This window comes from Sparus aurata, chromosome 17 (genome assembly GCF_900880675.1).
Source record: "Sparus aurata chromosome 17, fSpaAur1.1, whole genome shotgun sequence".
In the NCBI taxonomy this organism is placed as follows: Eukaryota; Metazoa; Chordata; class Actinopteri; order Spariformes; family Sparidae; genus Sparus; species Sparus aurata.
In genome coordinates, this window is record NC_044203.1 from 19,766,556 (window position 1) to 19,785,339 (window position 18,784).

Below are 18,784 nucleotides of genomic sequence, written 5' to 3' on the forward strand. Positions count from 1 at the left end.
TACAATAATATAACCATTTAATTGTAAGCTGTTTTGGTACCAAAATATGAGCATTACTAAATAGCTTCCCTCGTTGTTCTATTCATTTTTGCCCAATTTTTGCCTTGTTACATAGATTTCAGTGTTAAAGCAGTGTACCAGCTAGATATCCACTGAAACCATCTATCACCTGGTTATTACATAGTATTAATTATCTAATACCCCATTGTTACTGTGTTATTACCGAGCTGTGTTGTAAAGTGCTGTCACGCTCTTCCAATTGGAAGTATTGAAGGTGATAGTAGAGCTGAATGACTTCACATCTTGAAGAGATCCCCAGCTGGGTGGCCACGATCACACAACTTCCACATTGATGAGTAAAAGCAAACAAACACCCTGAGAGAGGAAAAGAAAAAAAAATCTACTGTCAGTCGAGAGCGGGGAGATGCTGTAAATCCCTCAAAGAAGAGTGTCTTTTTGGCTAATTTCTGTCAACCAAGAGGGAGAACAAGCAGGGCTGAAAGGGTTCCCATTCCAAAAGCAACATAGCTGGAGAGGTAGCCTATTGTGTCCTGACAGATTGGTCCGACTGAAGGAGGAGGAGGAGGAGGTCGCCTCTAACCGACACACAGGGAGGAGCAGAGGTGAGCAGAAATCTGGGGGAGATGGGAACACACAGCTGCAGTTCAGAGGAGAGTTAGTGTCGTTACTACCTCACATAACTCAGAATTGACTGCCTGCAAAGGTTGTCTTTTGAATTTATTATGATGTGTGTTTGTAGGGCTTAAAGACACATAAATAGTGTCACAAAAAGGGGAGGGTGGAATCTATCCATCTATCTATCTATCTATCTATCTATCTATCTATCTATCTATCTATCTATCTATCTATCTATCTATCTATCCGCTTTCTATCTGATAAGCAGCCGGCGTGATCCTCCACACTCCTCCTCTGTTGTTTTTGGCAAAGGATGGGAGACCCTCCTCTGTCCTGATCACTCCCCAGGTCCCGCCCCCATAACTCTGCCCATCATCCGCCTGTTCCGCACTATTCATCCTCGCGTGCAGCTGGAGCACTCTGTTTGACCTCCCCTCTCCTCACACAGCCCTTATTAATAGCGACCGTGGTAGGAATCCTCGCAGCACCTGTGGTTGGAGTGAAGAGCCACGCTGGACTACCGGACTACCATTGTGCTCATCACTTAAATAAGTCTGTGTGACATGGCATGTTTTCTGCCAGTGATATTTCACCGGGCTTTCAGCCAGAGGGAGAGATATCGTTCCCAACTGTTAGTTTTTCTTTTATTATTTCATTGGAGAGGCACGAGAGATGACAGTTCCAAGTCATCCTGTCAGTTATGCTCAATATCTGAGAGAATAAAAGAAGAACTAGCGTGTGGGATAATGACAGCAAGAATAATCAATTTTTCTTTGAGTTTGCAAAAACTACCAGCAAAAACAAGCTAAAATATTAAAGTATCCAACTACTAGAATACAACGACTACCCCGTGATGCTCACCAGCCATCTGGGAGATGTGTTAGCAACTAGTTTGCTACGTTCAACAAGCTCTTTTAGCGTTTTGTTTTTCTTTTTAAAGAAATTTCTAATAAATTCATAGATAAGCAAATCTGTTAAAGGCCACAAACACAAGCAAAATATCCAACATGAACATACCTCAGTCCGGAAAGGCTACCAGGTGAGGCAGTTGCTGCCCACTGCAGTGGGTGTGTGTTTTGTGCTAACTGGGTTAGCCTCCTAGCGTGTCCAACTATCTCAATGAACTTAACTAATGTTAGTACTCACAAAAGTCAAGCTAGCATGTTAGTTGGAAATTTAACTGCATTTTGTCTGCCATTCTAGTGCGACTAGCTCCCTTAGCTTTAGCATTATATCAGCTTCTCGCCTTGTGGAAGATTCTGGTCATGCCTACACATCCTCATACAAAACAACTTAAGTGTCTTTCACACACACAACACCAAACCAGCGATTCAGGAGCCAGCAGGACCAAGGTAAGAAAACCAGAGAGGCAGATACAACGTGAACTAGATGTTAATATGCAAATAATAATCGTGTATAGCTTCACAGCACTTCTGAACCACACAGTAGGTTACAAGAACTCACAGTTGACCTCTGGTTGTAGAGTTGTTACCAAACAACAAACGTTGTCATGGGTTGTTATAAGTTGCTTTCATGTTTGACCTATATGGTTGTTTTTCCTGATGAGGGAAATGGTAACAGCTTGTTGGACGCCTGCAACAGCCACAGGCACCAGAATTCTCTATTTTATTTTATTTTTCTCATGATTTGATTCACAAATTGCTTTCAGGATGTTAAAAAAATATTCTACAAATATCACAAAAAATAGTTTTAAATATCTTTCCAACTCAAGCTTTATCGTCATGACTTTAAAGCTACTATCATTAACACCTATTCTATTAAAGGGTAAGTTTATCTTTGTGTGAAGTGCTGTCATAAAGCTGGCTCTCTTGTGAAAATGAAAAGCAATAACTGTGTGGTTGAACTGCTGACAGCCAGCTGTGATTTGCATTCACATCCACATCAGATGAACAGCGTAGGAGCTGTAACCTGTCCTCATATTTCTATGTGCTTTTCATTGGGACTTTTTCATCAGCAGAAAATAATTCCAATAAAAACTGTTGACAGCGAGGTCTGCGGATCATCAGGAGTAACTTGGGCATTGTTCCCGGAAAAGACGTGCCTCTGTCAAGCTTCATGAATGTTGTTTTTCAATATTATGAGCGCCACAAACAAAATTCCATTGTATGAGTGGCGTCAGAAATCACAAAAACAGATTCCCCAAACTACAGCACGTAAAACCAAAACTATCTGCATAGATACTGCTAGCACTGAAGGGGAGGGGTTGATTTGGGTGTCATGACCTTTTAACACTTTTCACTGACAGTACAATATGTGCTCATATGCACGAATGGCTACCACAGTTTACTGTGTATTAAACTGTGTTGTAACTGTTTAACACCAGAACCTTGATCGGTCCACCCTCACTGGCATGGATAGGGTGGACAAAAAAATAGAAACCATCAACTTAGTGTAATGCAATACAATTCGAAAGCACCAATAACTATAGCCAACAGTAAATCAACACCAGGACCATGCAGAGACCTTTAGAGAGACAGGTGGAAAAAAAGGGCTGCAAGCAGTTATCCATCAGTTGGTCATCTGTCAACTGTTTAGATAATCGATACAAATTGTTAAACATTTGTTGGATCCAGCTCCTTTTTATGGCTGTTTCAATTCCCTCTCTCTACAAGGCCAGAAGCCTGTGGCGCGGGGAGCGTGTTGGATGAAGGGATGAGAGAGAAGATGTACAAGGCATCTCCACACTCCTGAATGAAAGAAAAAGAAAGAAAAATACAAAAAACATGATATTCCTGAAAACAATAAAAGATACACACAATGAAAACTGTGCATGTTGCAAAGTGAACCATTAATGATGGAAAAATCTACCTCAAGCAGCCATAAATCAGAATCCTAGATTAAGCAAAAGCTGTAGATCCACAAAAATTGTGGGCTTATTTTTCTCAAATGTAATGCTTTCCTCTAATAATGTGCCCAAAAAAACAAATAAAAAGAAACAACCACATTTCCTATAAGCTATAAATGGTCAGAATATCTCTCACTTATAGTTAACACCTGTCAAGCTCCTACACAGTGGCCAAAAAATGGTTAAGATATTGTAACTCTGCGAGATACTTTCATTGCACGGGTCAGTGCACTGGTCTCTATCCGGCAGCAGCCTGGGTCATCGTGTGTGTGTGTGTGAGTGTGAGTGTGTGTGTGTGTGTGTGTGTGTGTGTGTGTGTGTGTGTGAGTGTGTGTGTGTGTGTGTGTGTGTGTGTGTGTGTGTGTTTGTGTGTCTGTGTGTGTGGTCTGCTGGGTGGCAGCGTGCTTTATAGGCAGCAGAAGTCAGGGCTCAGAGGCCTTGAGATTTAGCAGTGGCAAGGGCACAAAATATATGAGCTGATGGTCATCTTACAGTCCTCACTGACAGGAAGTGAGGTTATGTCGGCTGCATGCAGACCTCTGTGATTGGCCGAGCTTTTTTGTTTGGTAATGTGCTGTTGTTTTGTGAGTAAAGTGAGACCAGTGAAACGCTTTCTCTCAAACCCTTGGAGGAAGGCCTCTGTTTGTTTTGTGTGTGTGTGATGTGTGTGTGTGTGATTATACTGCTGGGATGCCAGTTCTTCCTCAGACCCCACATCACCCGGAGCTTCCAAGCTGTGAAAACATACTGGAGGTTTGTTGGTTCTTAGTGGCTAATAAGGTGTCATTGTGCAGTAGAGCTGTCTGATATCCCACAGGGTCATTAGGGCGACTCGAATAGATTTACCAGAACATCTTTTACACTCACGCTCATGGACATGTGCCCCCTTTTTATGCAGAAAAAATTCTGCAAAAAAAAAACAATACTCTCTATGAGATAAGATTCCAGGACTGGGCAGGATTTGCTCGTTTTTTCTCTGACAGAGTTGAATTGTGCTCTGCCACAGGAATACCACGATTAGAACCTGCGACATCAAAGCAGTCTACTTTCAAAGGCTTTCTTTTACAGCTAACTTCAGGAGTCTTGGCCCCTATGTGTCCAGACAGCTTATAAAAGGCTGTTTTCATCCTCACCTCCCAGTTCAACTCCACGGATCCTCTCTCAGCACCACTGGACCGCTGTTATCAGAAATCCCCTGATATGATGTCTGGATTTCTCTACACCGAATGGGACATTTTGAGACTGTAGCTGAGGGAAAAATGCTGTCATCCATCTCTGCTGTTTGACCTCGTTAGTCCTGAGGGTTGATTAGAGGCTATCTGCTCTTTGAAGAGCGCACCCCTGTCTTTTCTCATCCCCTTGCAGTTGATCCGTCTTGGCGGGCTGGCACTGCACTCATTGCGGTTAAACTTTAATGGAGTGAACATGAATATCACTGTCAATTGTGGGAGCCTCGTACATGTGGAGGACTGTGGTTTGTTATTTCAATAGATATGAGTAGGCTGATAGAGAAACACTGCCTTCCAGGGCTGGAGCAGAGAAAATAGACAGGTCTCTGTGGATCTGGCTCTGGCTCAGGACTTAGTGAGTGAGAGCCTGAGCTGTGTCTGCCTTGATGTGACCTCGGGGAGGGCTGGTTAATGGCGCTCTAGGGTCACTCATGACTGGTGTGTCGAGTTGCATGAGTCAGTAATATACACTTGACTTTATCATAACACCCACTCACTGCTCATTGATAAGGACAAAGGCGTTCTCCATCTGTCATTAGCCACCGACCGCTCCAGGCCGCAGCAATGTCCGGCAAATCTCACCGAAAAACAAACCGCCGCTGTTTATCTCCTCTTTGTGTTCCTGTAATTGTCAGGCCCTGACAGTCTGTAACTGACTGATGAAGGTTTTGTCTTTATTAAAGATCAACACTGGAGTTGTCCCACGATGACATCATATTCCCGAGAAGCAGCTGTGTTTTCTCAGAGTCACTTCAGCAGCAAAGAGCTGAACTCTGCAGAGCAATCTGCCAAGAAATGTACATGCAGCGTGGGTGTTAATACTAGCTTTTCTCTTTATTATGTTTGTGCTTAAATAGTGGATGTTGGTGCATTCTTATGGACTCAGAGTCTTTTGATGCTGACCAGACAATCACAACATGCCAAGTTCAAATATGGCTGGAATCTGGTTTTATTGTTTTTATTTGCTCAAGTGAGGAGAAATGCTGCGTGGAGTATTTTGCAAAAACAGGACTTGAAATCCAAAGAATGTATGAAAATCAAAGAAATGGAAGCAGATTCCTCAGGATGTCAATGTAGTTGATTTATCTGATTGGGCAACTGACTCCTAGAAATGTCTCCCTATGCAGGTTCACTGTGTTTTGTCTCCTTTTGCTTTTTCTCTTGATGTGTTTCATTATGCTGCTCACTGTCTTGTGAGGGCCCCTTGAAAATCTCAATGGGACTCTCCTGGAAAAATAAAATAAAAAATGTAAACATCATGTTGAAAAAAAAACATACCGTACAATCATAATGTTCAGCTGATATGTGCAGAGGAGGAAGGAAGCCAACAGGCCACAAGTCCCCTGGGAAAATATCAGAAATTCAATAGTGTAATCATACTGTACACATCAGTCAAGAGGGGAAAAATAAAACAAACAAAGATGACAAGGAGCAGGTTAAAGAAACATAAAAAAGGGAAACGACAAGTCATCGGCACTTGTTTCCTCTCACCTCTTTAATATGTTCTACCTGGTAAAATCACAGCTGTCAAACAAGTATTCAGATCAATTTACTAAAAGAAAAGTGGAGACAAACATGTAAGTAGTTACTCAATGTTGTCGTTCCTCTGATTTGAACCACTTTACTGTTAGGTGATTTGATGACAATGCATCAGAAATGATAAACAGGTCATACGTTTTGCATTAAGAATCCTAATATGAGAAGTGATGACAGTTAATATTAATGTAGTGTGGCAAAGAGTAAATATTTCTCTTTGGAATATAGTTTAATCACAAAGTGTTGAATTGAAATACTCGAGCATAGCACAAGTACATTGAATGTGTCCTTAATTTTAGTTCTGGAGTAAATGTACTTAGTTACTTTTCACCACTTTAAAGGCAAAATTAAAGACAACAAATGCTTACTGCTAAAACTACATTATGTTAAAGGCTAAGAAAGGTTAAATGTTCATTTATTAGTCATTTTACAACACCGGGGCTGTGGAACTAAAGTGAGTCACCTCATGCTACAAGATGTATATACAATGGCATGCTGGTGATGAGCGGGTGAGTCTCACAGCCTGGGGAAAGAAGCTGCTCTGTAGTCTGGTGGTATGACAGCGGATACTTCTGTATCTTTTGCCAGATGGCATCAGGGTGAACAGACTGTGGCTGGGTGGGTGCTGTTTGCTTTGGGCTCCGTGCAGACATCTCACTTCTCCAATATCACTAATGCTCTGTCGATGTGTACCAACAGCATTCTGGGCAGTTTTAATCACCCAATGCAGTGCGTTCCTGTCCTGGGCCACGCACGGACCATACCAATTTGTGATGGTTTTGGCTCTGGAATGTATCCTCCCTAAGTTTACTTAGGAGGTAGAGCCTTTGCTGTTCTTTGGGTTTGTTTTTGTTTTTTAGCAGGGTGGAGATGTGCGATGACCATGATAGACTCTCTGCGAAATTGATTTCCCAGAATCTAAAACTGTGATCCTTTGTTTACATGCATGCGTGAGTTCAGATTTTTCAATTTTGCAAAAACAGCAGATTAAACATAAGAGTAAATCGACTTACTGCTACTTTTGTTGGGAGATACAGCAGAAGGACTGAAGGCAATACGTTGCAGCTATAGTGGTTGGAGGTCTGCCTGCTTACCTGTGAGGCACAGCAGGTAGAGCGTGGTGTGTGCTGAGATCAGCACCATGGACAGGGCCAGCAGACAGGTACACTCACCTCGAAGAGGCTTGAGCTGCTCGTTCAGCATCATCAGCTCCTTGTACAGACACATGCAAGTTCCAAATTTACAGCTGTGATATTTTACATTTACTCTGCAGCAGAGTAATTTAAATGGGTCTAATGAAACTGGATTCCTTTGGTTAAAATGTTAAACGTCTGATTCGAACAGAGACACTTAAACAGGCCTGTGTTTCCCCATGGAACAGTACTTCACTCTCAGGCCTCCTCAACGATGTAAATGGATGTTCGCCGGTGTTGCGACCTCTGACCCTGACTGCCCCCCTGTTTCCTGAACCAGATGCTGCTCCTGTGGACTGCTCGCTGCCTTCTCAACCTAAACAAAGTAATCCTCCACTAAACAAGATGGATATTGTATCACCAGCCTAGTAAATACCAGAGGGTCTTAAACACAGAGCTGCCCTCTCCTCATCTCTGACTATAGAGGCAACAACGAATAATAACTTCCTATGTTGTTTCCTGGATGAACAAGGAAATATAAACTTTATATAATGTTTTTTTTTTGTTTTGTTTTTTTGTACAGTTTTACATATATTTTGTGGTTTCGTGCACAATACCAAACACATGCCCTCTTGTGGGAGACATAATTAGAGCACACAGCAGTTGTCCCAAGGAAAAAGTTTGAAACTCTGCAATACTGGCTGCATGTCAAAAATGTAAGATTGGGATCATATGTTGCCTATATGAACGCCCTTTGATCTCACATGATTTAAGTAGGACTAGATGGAAACATAAATCCAGAATCCACGTGGGTTAGGCCCTGCTGAGAAGTTGCCAAGGTTGCATAACAGCTGATTTTTTAAAAAGAAGTGTCAGCTCGTGCAATTACTGGAGATTAAAGCAAACATATATGAGAAGTGATTTGGAAATCACGTGAAAATAGTGATTTTATTCTGACGCCGATGGATGCAGGAATGGATAAAAAAAACGGCACTGTTCGCGCTCAGACGTACAGGAAAAGAAAGTATGTTAAAAAACGTACATTTAAATTATAACTGCCTGTTTTTCAAACGCGATTTCGTTTAGAGCTTTTATGCGAAATGAGGCAATTTACCATTCGATTTCCCCACGCATTTATGAACCTATCACAATAAAATCTTAAAGTCTTTTCGTGCAATAAAAATGATATTATAGTCATGATGATTAAAATCATATCATATATCTTTGTTGGTTTTGTAATAACAGTGCAATGATGTGAAACTGCAGTGTTCTCCTCCAGCTCTCACTTTGTATCAGGAGCCTTTTTCTGATAGCTCCTCGTGCTCCCGCCCCTCCAATCGCGTAATTCATCATGTTGACCAATCCCGTCCCTCCCCAAAAAGTTTACGCCATGCAGCCTATAAGAACTGCCTAAGTTTCTCAAATATCGGAAAAGCCTTGTCCTCCCAGGAACTCATCTATGGATACTTTGGTGTCTCCAAAGCCACACAGACGCACAGGTGGACTATCTCCGTGACTTCATGAGAGGGAAATAACTTGTCGGACACTTTTCTGGGCCGCCATCTACCCGCAGCGGAGATGTCTGAGGAAAATGTGGGGGAAGAGTCGGGCAGCGCGCCTGTCTCTCCTGCGGACAGTCTGAGCAACAGCGAGGGGGAGCTGGACAGACAGCCGAAGAGATGTGGGAGGAAGAGGAGACCGAGTAGGAAAAACGGGGAGGACTCAGATAGCCCGACCCCTGGGAAAAGAGGGAAGAAGTCCAGCAGCAGCAGCCCCCAGTCTTTCGAGGAGCTCCAGTCACAGCGGGTCATGGCCAACGTCCGAGAGCGCCAGAGGACGCAGTCTCTGAACGAGGCGTTCGCGGCTCTGCGGAAAATTATCCCCACTTTGCCCTCGGACAAACTGAGCAAAATACAGACCCTAAAGCTCGCAGCCAGATACATCGACTTCCTCTACCAGGTGCTGCAGAGCGACGAGCTGGACTCCAAAATGGCAAGTTGTAGTTATGTGGCTCATGAGAGGCTGAGCTACGCCTTCTCTGTATGGAGGATGGAGGGCGCTTGGTCCATGTCAACATCTCACTAGCATCTGGAGAAATTATGCCCTAAATGGTACGCTTGGTTTTCAGCTAAGAAATAAAAGAAAAATACAAAATTAAAAAAAGAGTAATGCATGATCCAGACATTTAGAGAGTGATCGGGGGAAAACCCCTACTAGAAATGTTTTTTTTGTTTTTTGTTTTTTTTTAATGACTGTACTGTGGTCTCTCTGAAGCAGCTTTATTTTTCATTTTTTTAATGAATGCTTGTCTGACCCTCCAGGTGACTGCTGATTCTACTTATCACATTCTGACGGGACAAATCTGGAGTCCAATGCTGGATACATGGGATCAATCTATTTAAAAATCAAAGAAGCTCTGGGGGAACTTTTTTGTTTTTTTACATCATTTTTTTTCTTTTCTTTGCAGAGGCCCGACTGGGACTTGCAGCCGTGTGTTTGAGTGTGAGTGTGTGTGAGAGTGTGTTTCTGGTGTGTGTTAGCTCCAAAACCCCCTAAAAACTTCTGGTGTGTTTTCATGTTGTTGACGACGAATGTTGAAAATATCTTCAGTCCTTTTACTTTTCTTCTTTTTTTGTTCTTCTTTTTTCTTAAAGAAATGAAATGTTTAATGCATGCCTTTGGACTTGTGTCTGTGGAGGTCAAAGTGCATTACTGAAGCAGTTGTCCCAGTGTTTAGTGTGAGACTGTCAACTGGTGGTGTAGCTCACATTACAAGGCTGACTGTGTGGAATCTAACCTGTGCTCAAAAAAAACAACAAAAAAAAACAAACAAATATTTTCAGAAAACATTTATTTATTTATTGGTGAAATGGAGGGATAGATCCTGTGTTTGAGATACGAATACATTCCTATTTTTTATTATCTTTTTTTTGTAAATGTTTGTACATTTTTTTGCATTAAAGAAAAATGACGATAAAAATGTTTTATTTATTTTTTTTAATTGTTTTTTTATTTTCCCTCTCTTGTGTTAATCCAGTTACACGACATGAAAACTTAAACCCGCTGGAATTTTTGTGCGAGACAATCACCACATGAACTGTAATAGCTCCCATGCATGCATGCGTCACGTGGACCGATTCGTATCAGATTTAATGACAAAAGCTTCCAGTCACTTGGGAAAACAGATGGAGTTATTATTGGCTCGAGCAAAAGCGTTAGAGAAACATTGCTGCAATTTTTGTGTGTGCGTGTGCGTGTGTGTGTGTGTGTGTGTGTGTGTGTGTGTGTGTGCGTCTAAAATACTGTTACACATCCAAAAACAATTCAGAGTTCATAAATTATTCACGTCATTTAAAAGGATTTTAAGAAAAAATGCCAGGATTGACACGTAATTTAAACGTGAGGAGAAAAGGGGGGGAAAAAAGGTTTGTCGAAGAAAAAAATCTGGTGTAGAAAAAAAAAAGTCAGTCTGTATGAGCTGAGTTAAAATTCCGTTTTAATTAAAACGATAAAAGCAGTCTCCAGTTTCTCCCTCACTCTCTCCCTTTCCTGGGTTTGTTTACAGTCGGATTAAGGGCTGGATCTGAGACTCACCATTATAAGTAAATAAGTTAAACTGGGGTCGTGTCAACCTGCTGCTGGGCCCATGACACAGTGTCTCCTCTGACAGAAGCTGGACATGAACAATGAGTTTTAAGACATTCAAACTAACACGACTCTCTTACACTGTTTTAATTGCAGCACAACACTTCCTGTTAATGATCACAAAATCCCCAAATAAATGGCATTATTTCACCTCTTTTTATTTTTACTCTTTTTTTTTTTTTTCTTTTTTTTGCACATCTGCAGCGCAACATAATACCCAACAGATAAGGCCTCTGTGCGTCTTTACGCACGGAGAGTAATCCCGATTATTGTCACCAAATAAATCTCCCCCACTGTGATTGATCTCACTGATCTGGGAAAGTGTTTCCCACTGTCCAAATCAAAGTGTGTGTGCCCGTTTGAAGGTGTGTAATTGGCTTGCGAGGCATGTATGGAATTCCCAGATGTCTATGAAATTTAAGGAGGCCGTGAAGGTATACGCAGTGGGTCTGCACAGAGAGGCTATCCTCGCTGAAAGTGTAGACACGCTCAGTCTAAATCAATAAACAGCTCCTCTTGAAACTTTTACAGTTGAAGCTTTTCACTTAATACCAGATAAATAAACAGACCCTGCGATAAACGCGAGCTGCAGTCTGACTTGCATGTTCTCCCCCCCCCCCCCCCCCCCCCCCCCAAAAAAAAAACCTTTTATTTTTAAAACCAAATTCTAACTCCTTACGCAATGCATTCTGAAATAAGTTCCCTCTCTCCCTTCTTTCGAGAGAGAGGAGTTGGCAATTGACACGATGCAGAGGCACAGAATGAAACCTATTTAGAACAGATGTTAGTATTTTTAAAAAAAGTCACGTGAAATGAGCAGATGTTCAGACTGAGTGCAGAGACCGGCCCGTGCAGTGCAGAGCAGAGCGGGGAGAGAGAGTTCGGAGGAGCTTCACCTCCACGCAGATACGAAGCTGCGAGTCCTGCAGTGGTGCATGCGGATCATCCGGGAGGTTTGATTAAAGTGGATTTTATAACTGTGGACACCTGCAGGGATTTATGTGGCGCACACTGACCGCGCGGAGACAAAGGTAGGCTGACAGAGGGGGACGGGTAGAGGACTTAAAAACACTTGTGTTTGTGTAAGATGTCGTTGACTCGGTGCTTGTTTGGCTGTAAGGTGAGATGTGAAAAGTCAGGATGTTTTTCTCAAGCTTCCGACAGTAACGGGCCTGCTGCCGTCGACGTTTCAGACTGCTTTGAATCAAAGTGTGCGTGAGTGTGCGTGTGTGTGCGTGTGCGTGTGCTTGGGGGGGAGGGAGGTGGTTTAAAGGAGGGCAGTTACTCAGAAATGGACGAGAATTTATCATCCAGCTATTGGGAGGGGGGAAAGAAAAAAAGAAATGGATGACACACATCAAGCTCTGACTAAGCCCCATATACCAGAACTGTTGTGTCACACATGGGCGATAAGTTACATCTAAAAATGGACTTAAATAACTCCAATGTCAAATTACATTTCATTTCGTTTATTCTGATTCAGATTGTCTTTATTATCTGAGTAACACGTTTCCAAATTATTCATTTGTTTTGATATGTGTTTGTGAAGCTTACTGTAAAAAAACAAACAAAAAAAACTTCTTAAACGTTCAAAAACTTTTACTGCTAAAAGTTATGAAACAATTATTATATAAAGGTTATACCCTATTATTATTATTATTATTATTATTATTATTATTATTATTATTACCATCAGTAGGAGTAGTTGTACTGGTTTTTAATACTATTATTTTAGTATTATTATTGTTGTTGTTGTTATTATAGTATTACAGTTTAATAGATTATTGTATTTGATTTGGCACACAAATTACAACAATTGCCTTTAAAAAAAATTTGAGTAAAATCTCTAGGTTTCGTGACAAAAATATCGCCGTTCGTTCCACGTAGTGCTGCTGACAGGTGACCATCACGTCACACATCTTATCCAATTTATGTGGGTATTAAGCTACAATAGCATATTTTTATCTTTATTTTTACCTCCAAATTCTGCCTCTTAAAAAGTTATTTCCACCTGTTTTTTTTTAAATAATTCTGGTTGTTTTTATTTTCTTGCGTGTGTAACTTGTTATTTCTTTGGTCGAGTTCGTAATCAAGAGAGAAAGTAAAACGTCGACTCATAATTTATGTCAGAGCCCCTTATAATTATTTTTTAACAATATATGTACACTAGGCATTTTAAGGTTTTTCAAATTAAAAGTTAATTTCTGAGCTCAACAGGAAGGAGCAGGTGCAGACTTTACTGCCAGATCCACAATTTTAAGTGAAATTCCAGATTTTTCCATTTTGAGTCTGAGTGAGAAAAGAAAAGACCCTCTAGATAGTTATTAAACTTTTTCAGACACACACGGGCACACACACACACACACACACACACACACACACACACACACACTTTCATCCACACCTTTAACAATGCCTCACAATGTGAATATTAAAGCCAGGAGCAGTTGAGCTGCATGGAGATAAGATCAGAGAGCGGGACTGCACTTGAGGCAAGGGAACAGAGGAGAGGCTAAACAGAAACAGGCAGCTTACAGTGCATTCCTCCTGCATCTGCTGATTATTGAATACATTAACATCTATAATGCCGCAGCTCTGTGTTGAGAGGGCATTTTATTTGATGCACATGTGAAGAGTCAGATCTTTGTTGTCCACTAAACGGACTTGAAAGTTAATAGCAGCCATGTTGGAAACCGTCTACTTCAAGTCGGCGCACATCTGTGCGTAGATCTTTAGTTTTTATGTGTGAATGATAGAAAGATGGAAAATCTGAATCCTTTTCTTGGTATGTATGTTTGCTTTTATTAGCCTATACCAACACCTCACTGCCTGTAATGTATTTCAAGGAAACACATCAAAGAAAATATCAGAGAAGAGGAATTTGAGGAAATATCTAATTGGAAAAATGCTCTTAATATTAAAAAAAAAATAGATCGTAATACATAATCTTTGTTCATCTGAGGGCAGATGGCGAGTACAGGTACCTGTTGGGTCCACTGACCTTTGAAAATGAGCTGCTACCTGCAGCTGTGAGCACTTTCTTCACATGACAGCCCCATGAGATCAGGCACCAAATTATGAAAGAACTGTGTGTCAAAGAATAAAAGGTTGGAATTTCACATTTCCGTCTTCTTCTCCTCTGTTCACTGGAGGAGGAAGATGATAATGATGATAGCTTACACCACCAGAAAAACAGCCACTTTAAGACAATCTTGGGACAGATTATTTGAGTTTCTTTATCTCCAGATGTGCAGCGCTGGAGCTGTAAGTGCTTTGCTCGCACCAAGAAGAATCTGTATTACTGTGGATTAAAGTAAAGGTTCAGCTGTAGATGTAGCCTATCACTGTGCTTCAAGACTATAACACAAGTTCTATCTTAAATCAAAAACATGAAACCACTTTTCTTTCTTTTGAAGCACAGGTGTGTTTTCAGGGCCTGACGTGCTAAATCTCCCTACATCAGAACTGTTGTTTCTGCAGAGCAATTGGCCTCATTTGGTTAAAAAAGAACAAAAACATTTTATTGTCTTATTCTTCGTGATCAGTCAAGGAAATCCAAAACTCGTGTCCTGAAAACTCCACAGCTCACACTCTCGGCAGTCAGCTGTTCTCGAAGGTTGTCAGCTGATAACAAAGTGGTCAGAATCACAGTGGAGCTGCAGCTTGCTTTCAAGAATTTTTTGCCTTGAATATAAAACACTCTCTTCACATAAATCAGTTTGATCCAAGACAGGCCCGAATACTCTCTAACCTGGCGTAGCGAAGAGAGGATGGTTCATGCCAAAGAACATTTCTGTGCAGGTCCAGCAGCATTTGATGCGGTGCACGTACATGATTGGTGTCGACGTATGAGAACAAGACAGTGAGAGGGGATGATTGTGTGTTTGATTTGGCATAATTATTGATTGAAATGTCTTTTTCTGTTGATTTACTTATCAAACGGAGATAAACTGCATTATTTATCTCTTATCATCCAAAAGTCAATACACATATTTCAGTCCCGTATTTGTGCATTTAAGAATGAGGAATGTGGAATGTTGGCAAGGAGACGAGCACAAACTTCAGCGCTAAACTCTCATTTGCGCTAATTAAAGCTTTTCACCATGAGATCGGTCAACAACCCAAAGCTTTTGTCTGAAAAGTGGTATGACCCTCGAGGAAAATGATCTACATCAGCTGTTACGATGCTGACACATTATTTCTCGAGGTATTTGGATAAAGGCGGACACAACAGAGGGACCCGTGCACCTCTGGCTGTTTGAGAAAATGTTAAATGTATGCTTGTTTAAATCTGGTGGAAGGCTTGTGGACACCCTCTGTGTTTAAGTTGGCAAATTACAGATTTCAGCTGAAAACGCGAAGCCATTACAGGGTCAGCGTTTCATCATGCTGGTCGTGAGGAATGACGCCACGATTCAGGCAGGCGACGCGACTCTGTCCACGACCAGAAGCGCCCTTTGAGGCGCGTCCAAAAGGTCACAGTCGAGACACGTGCACCTTGTGTTTAAACCCTCGTTTTGCGTGTGATGTGTGCCACCCAGGCTGCAGACAAGACACGGATCAGTGTGTTTTAGGGGAATACACAATGATGTCACAGACAGGAAAAGGGCTGGGAAAGGCTTGGCACCTTTCTGGACTTGGCCGGATCCCCATTGGCTCAGCAGAAACGCTGTAATAATAAACAGGCAATCAGAAGGCGGCGTGAGCGTACACAAAGACATCGCAAAACTTTGCAGATGATAAAAGCAGATTTTTCACTGGAGGGGGATGATTATTTGTGTTCTTCAGTTGTCCATAAATAGAGGGCCTCTTGCAGGAAGTATAAACATACAGATGAAGTGGAGGGGGCAGCCGTGGTCCAGCGCAGCGATTTCAAACATTCCTGTTTATGTTCAATCAAGACGGGGTATATGTATAACTGTAACCCCAGTCTGAGCATGAAATACGCAGGATTATTTTCTGAGGGGAGAGGGGAAAGAGAATAGCTCACTCTAAAATGTAAACTGTTTGATGAGGGTTTCACTCTCTTCTGGAAAGTCAGCCACACATCTAGAAAAAGCTCCTGAAGGACACACATGAGTGAAAAGTTAAATCTTTTCAAATTCAATACCAGTCTCTGATGATAAACTATGCGTGCTGTGAAGGATGTTACAAAGGAACCTTCTCCTGGATGTGACTAAAGACGGAGCACAATTTGTCCCTTATTGAGGCTCTGAGTGAGACATGCGGTCCTTGTGTATCACCCGGGGGGTCAACTGGGCTCTAATGATGCTGCATCTGTCCCTGAGGGCGCTCCACACTCCAGGTAGTAATCCCATTGCCTTCATTAACCTGCAGGTCCACCAGTCCCACCAACGCTGAATACCGGGACTCTAATGTCACGCTGATAATTGATGTGTTGGTACCTTGAGTTACAATGATCTCCTTATTCCTTCCAAACCACCTTAAATACTTTATTCTCATCCAATTTGGGGAATACTTAGCAGGCAGCAGCATTATGTGGGTGCAGGGAAAATCGAATTGACCATCGCCGGGAAAACCAGTTCTAATACAGACCGAAGCAAAAAAAAAAAAAAAAAAGTTAGTTTATAATTTGTAATTTTATGATGCATAAAAATGAGAAAATGCACAGAAATGTAGCATTCAAAATGAATGCAAAATGAAAACTGTCTGTTGAAAGTTGCTCATTGAAATAGCATGACGCAGAAAGGCACAGAAATTGTGCTCAGATCAAATACAGCACCAACAAACTGGTGTTAAGATTCATAACTGTCAAATATTCTGAAATAAAGAAACAATGTAGTCGAATTGCATATGGAGACAAAAAACAAATAAGGGGATTATATTTGCATTTTGTACAGCTTTAATCATCACTTGACTGTTGCCATAGTGTAAGTCGCTGAGCTGTAAACAGGATCATTTTTGATCGTGCGTTGCTTGAGGGCCGGTTCTCACCTGGCTTCAATGTTCTCTATAAGTTATGACTCATCGTGTGTTTCCTCACATCCCAGCAAGAGCGTCGGTGAGGGACGCTGACTCTTCACACGTGGCGTCAGGATCCTTCAGTCCACCGACCAGCCAGCCACCTGGACGAGTGACGGAGACAATGAACTCGAGAACAACAGTAACAATATGAAGCTTGATTGTTTGTTTTCTTATTGTTGTTGTTGTTTTTGTTGTTGTTGTAGCAGCAATGATTACCTTCATGGTTCTTTAGCTATGTGTAAATGATTAATGTGTTTCTCTGATAAGCTGTACTGTAACTCTGATGCATTGATATTAAGGTTCAACAGCAGCTATAAAAACAAGCAAACAATGAACTGAAGAGTTTCTGAAAAACAACTGATTGTAAAAAAAAAAAGTTTGATATAGTATTATTCCTGAAATGATTGTAATTATGTATGTCTGAAAACAACACATATTTAGAAAGCTGACTAGTTATTCGAAATATACTATTAGAACAGTGAAGTCTCTCTGAGAGCCCATTAAGGAGCCACTGATAATCTCAGTGTAAGACAACAGAGACCTCATCTTATCCCTGTGTCATCAGGGTGCTGGCATTGTCCTGCACAACAGAGGGCCGACTGTTTGTGACCTTAGTGCTAAATCAAATTCAAAGAGGACCACTGGTGTTTGGCAGATAGTTTTACACGAGGGCAGTGGGAGAACAGCGTGTTTGGTCAACCTCTGGCTCCCCCTTTGATTCGCAGCTCTCTGTGACCCCTGGCAGAGCAACACTTCACTCAGGCACACTGGTCAGGCTGATAAGATCTGAACGAGAACTGACTTGACTTTCCATCTCTGTTCTTTTTTATTTTTATAACCTAAAATTTTTTTTATATAAAGGCTCCATCTTTGTGCAGATTAAGAAATGTTTTTGGCAACTTCACCCAAGCAAAAATACAGAAATAAGGTTCGGGAAATACTTTCTGACAAAGAAACTGTGGTCGGTTGGATTCCCAAGGAATGAGTCCACATTACGTTCACTGACATTAAGCAAGTAATTACTTCCCATTGTGTCATCAGGCTATATGACTGCATATTAGTTTAAGTGATTGTAGACAGAAGAACTGAACAGATTCATTTGTTTGTTTAAAAGTTTCCTTTTGTACTTGTAACATCAGCCCTGCACGATTGTGTACAACTCTTTTGGAAATGGATGCTGTGCATTGTTGGCATATTTTTCTTTTGTTTTTCATCCAAGGGATATAAAAGAGGAAATAAAACTTAAACCGCTGACGCAATGAATCAAATCCTTGTTTATCATTTGAACGACCTACTTTGGTGCAGCTGATTGGCAGTGATTCACTTTTCCCTTTTTAAAATATATGAACAAGATGTCCGAACCGCAGCATCCAACATGTGAAAACAGCAGTTTTTTCTGGGCCGTGTTCTGCTGTTTTTGAACCAAACAGTCTGGTACCGGCGTACATTATCCAAGAGCGAAGGAATACATGTGGCACATTAACTTTCCACGGACAACGTCTGAACACAACTGGAAACCCATCAGGAAAAACAGCACCGTGCTTATTCAGTATTACAAGTGTATTATCACATTTATAAGGCTGAATAATCTATTGTGTTTAGACTGCTGTTTTTATAGGACAGAACTCAAAGTGTCAATGAAAAAGTCCTCTGAGGCGGGAGAACGGCTGAATATTTCACAATGCTTTAACGTTCCTATGCTTTTAATGTAGAGTTTTAGAGTTTTATTGTTTGAAAAGCAAAATTTACATCGA

The 18,784-nt window shown here is 41.3% G+C and overlaps 1 protein-coding gene and 1 long non-coding RNA gene across 3 annotated transcripts; both read left to right on the plus strand.

Annotated features, from left to right (window-relative positions):
• Window positions 1–8,825: 8,825 nt before the first annotated feature.
• On the plus strand, window positions 8,826–10,380 carry twist1b (twist family bHLH transcription factor 1b). 2 transcript variants are annotated; one of them, XM_030392797.1, is made up of 2 exons: window positions 8,826–9,511; window positions 9,722–10,380. In XM_030392797.1, exon 1 carries the CDS (start codon window positions 8,979–8,981, stop codon window positions 9,483–9,485), a length of 507 nt encoding a protein of 168 aa, XP_030248657.1. In that variant the 5' UTR covers window positions 8,826–8,978; the 3' UTR covers window positions 9,486–9,511; window positions 9,722–10,380. The 2 variants fall into 2 exon arrangements, with proteins under 2 accessions (XP_030248657.1, XP_030248658.1); XM_030392798.1 differs by having other exon boundaries at window positions 8,826–9,392.
• Window positions 10,381–11,807: 1,427 nt separating this feature from the next.
• On the plus strand, window positions 11,808–18,298 carry LOC115567702 (uncharacterized). Its single transcript, XR_003981248.1, has 2 exons — window positions 11,808–12,076; window positions 17,057–18,298. It is a non-coding gene; the product is annotated as an uncharacterized LOC115567702 (long non-coding RNA).
• The last annotated feature ends 486 nt before the right edge of the window (window positions 18,299–18,784 follow it).

Excerpts from the sequence above, each read along its gene's own strand:
- twist1b (XM_030392797.1), top strand. The coding sequence starts at position 8,979 with ATGTCTGAGGAAAATGTGGGGGAAGAGTCGGGCAGCGCGCCTGTCTCT.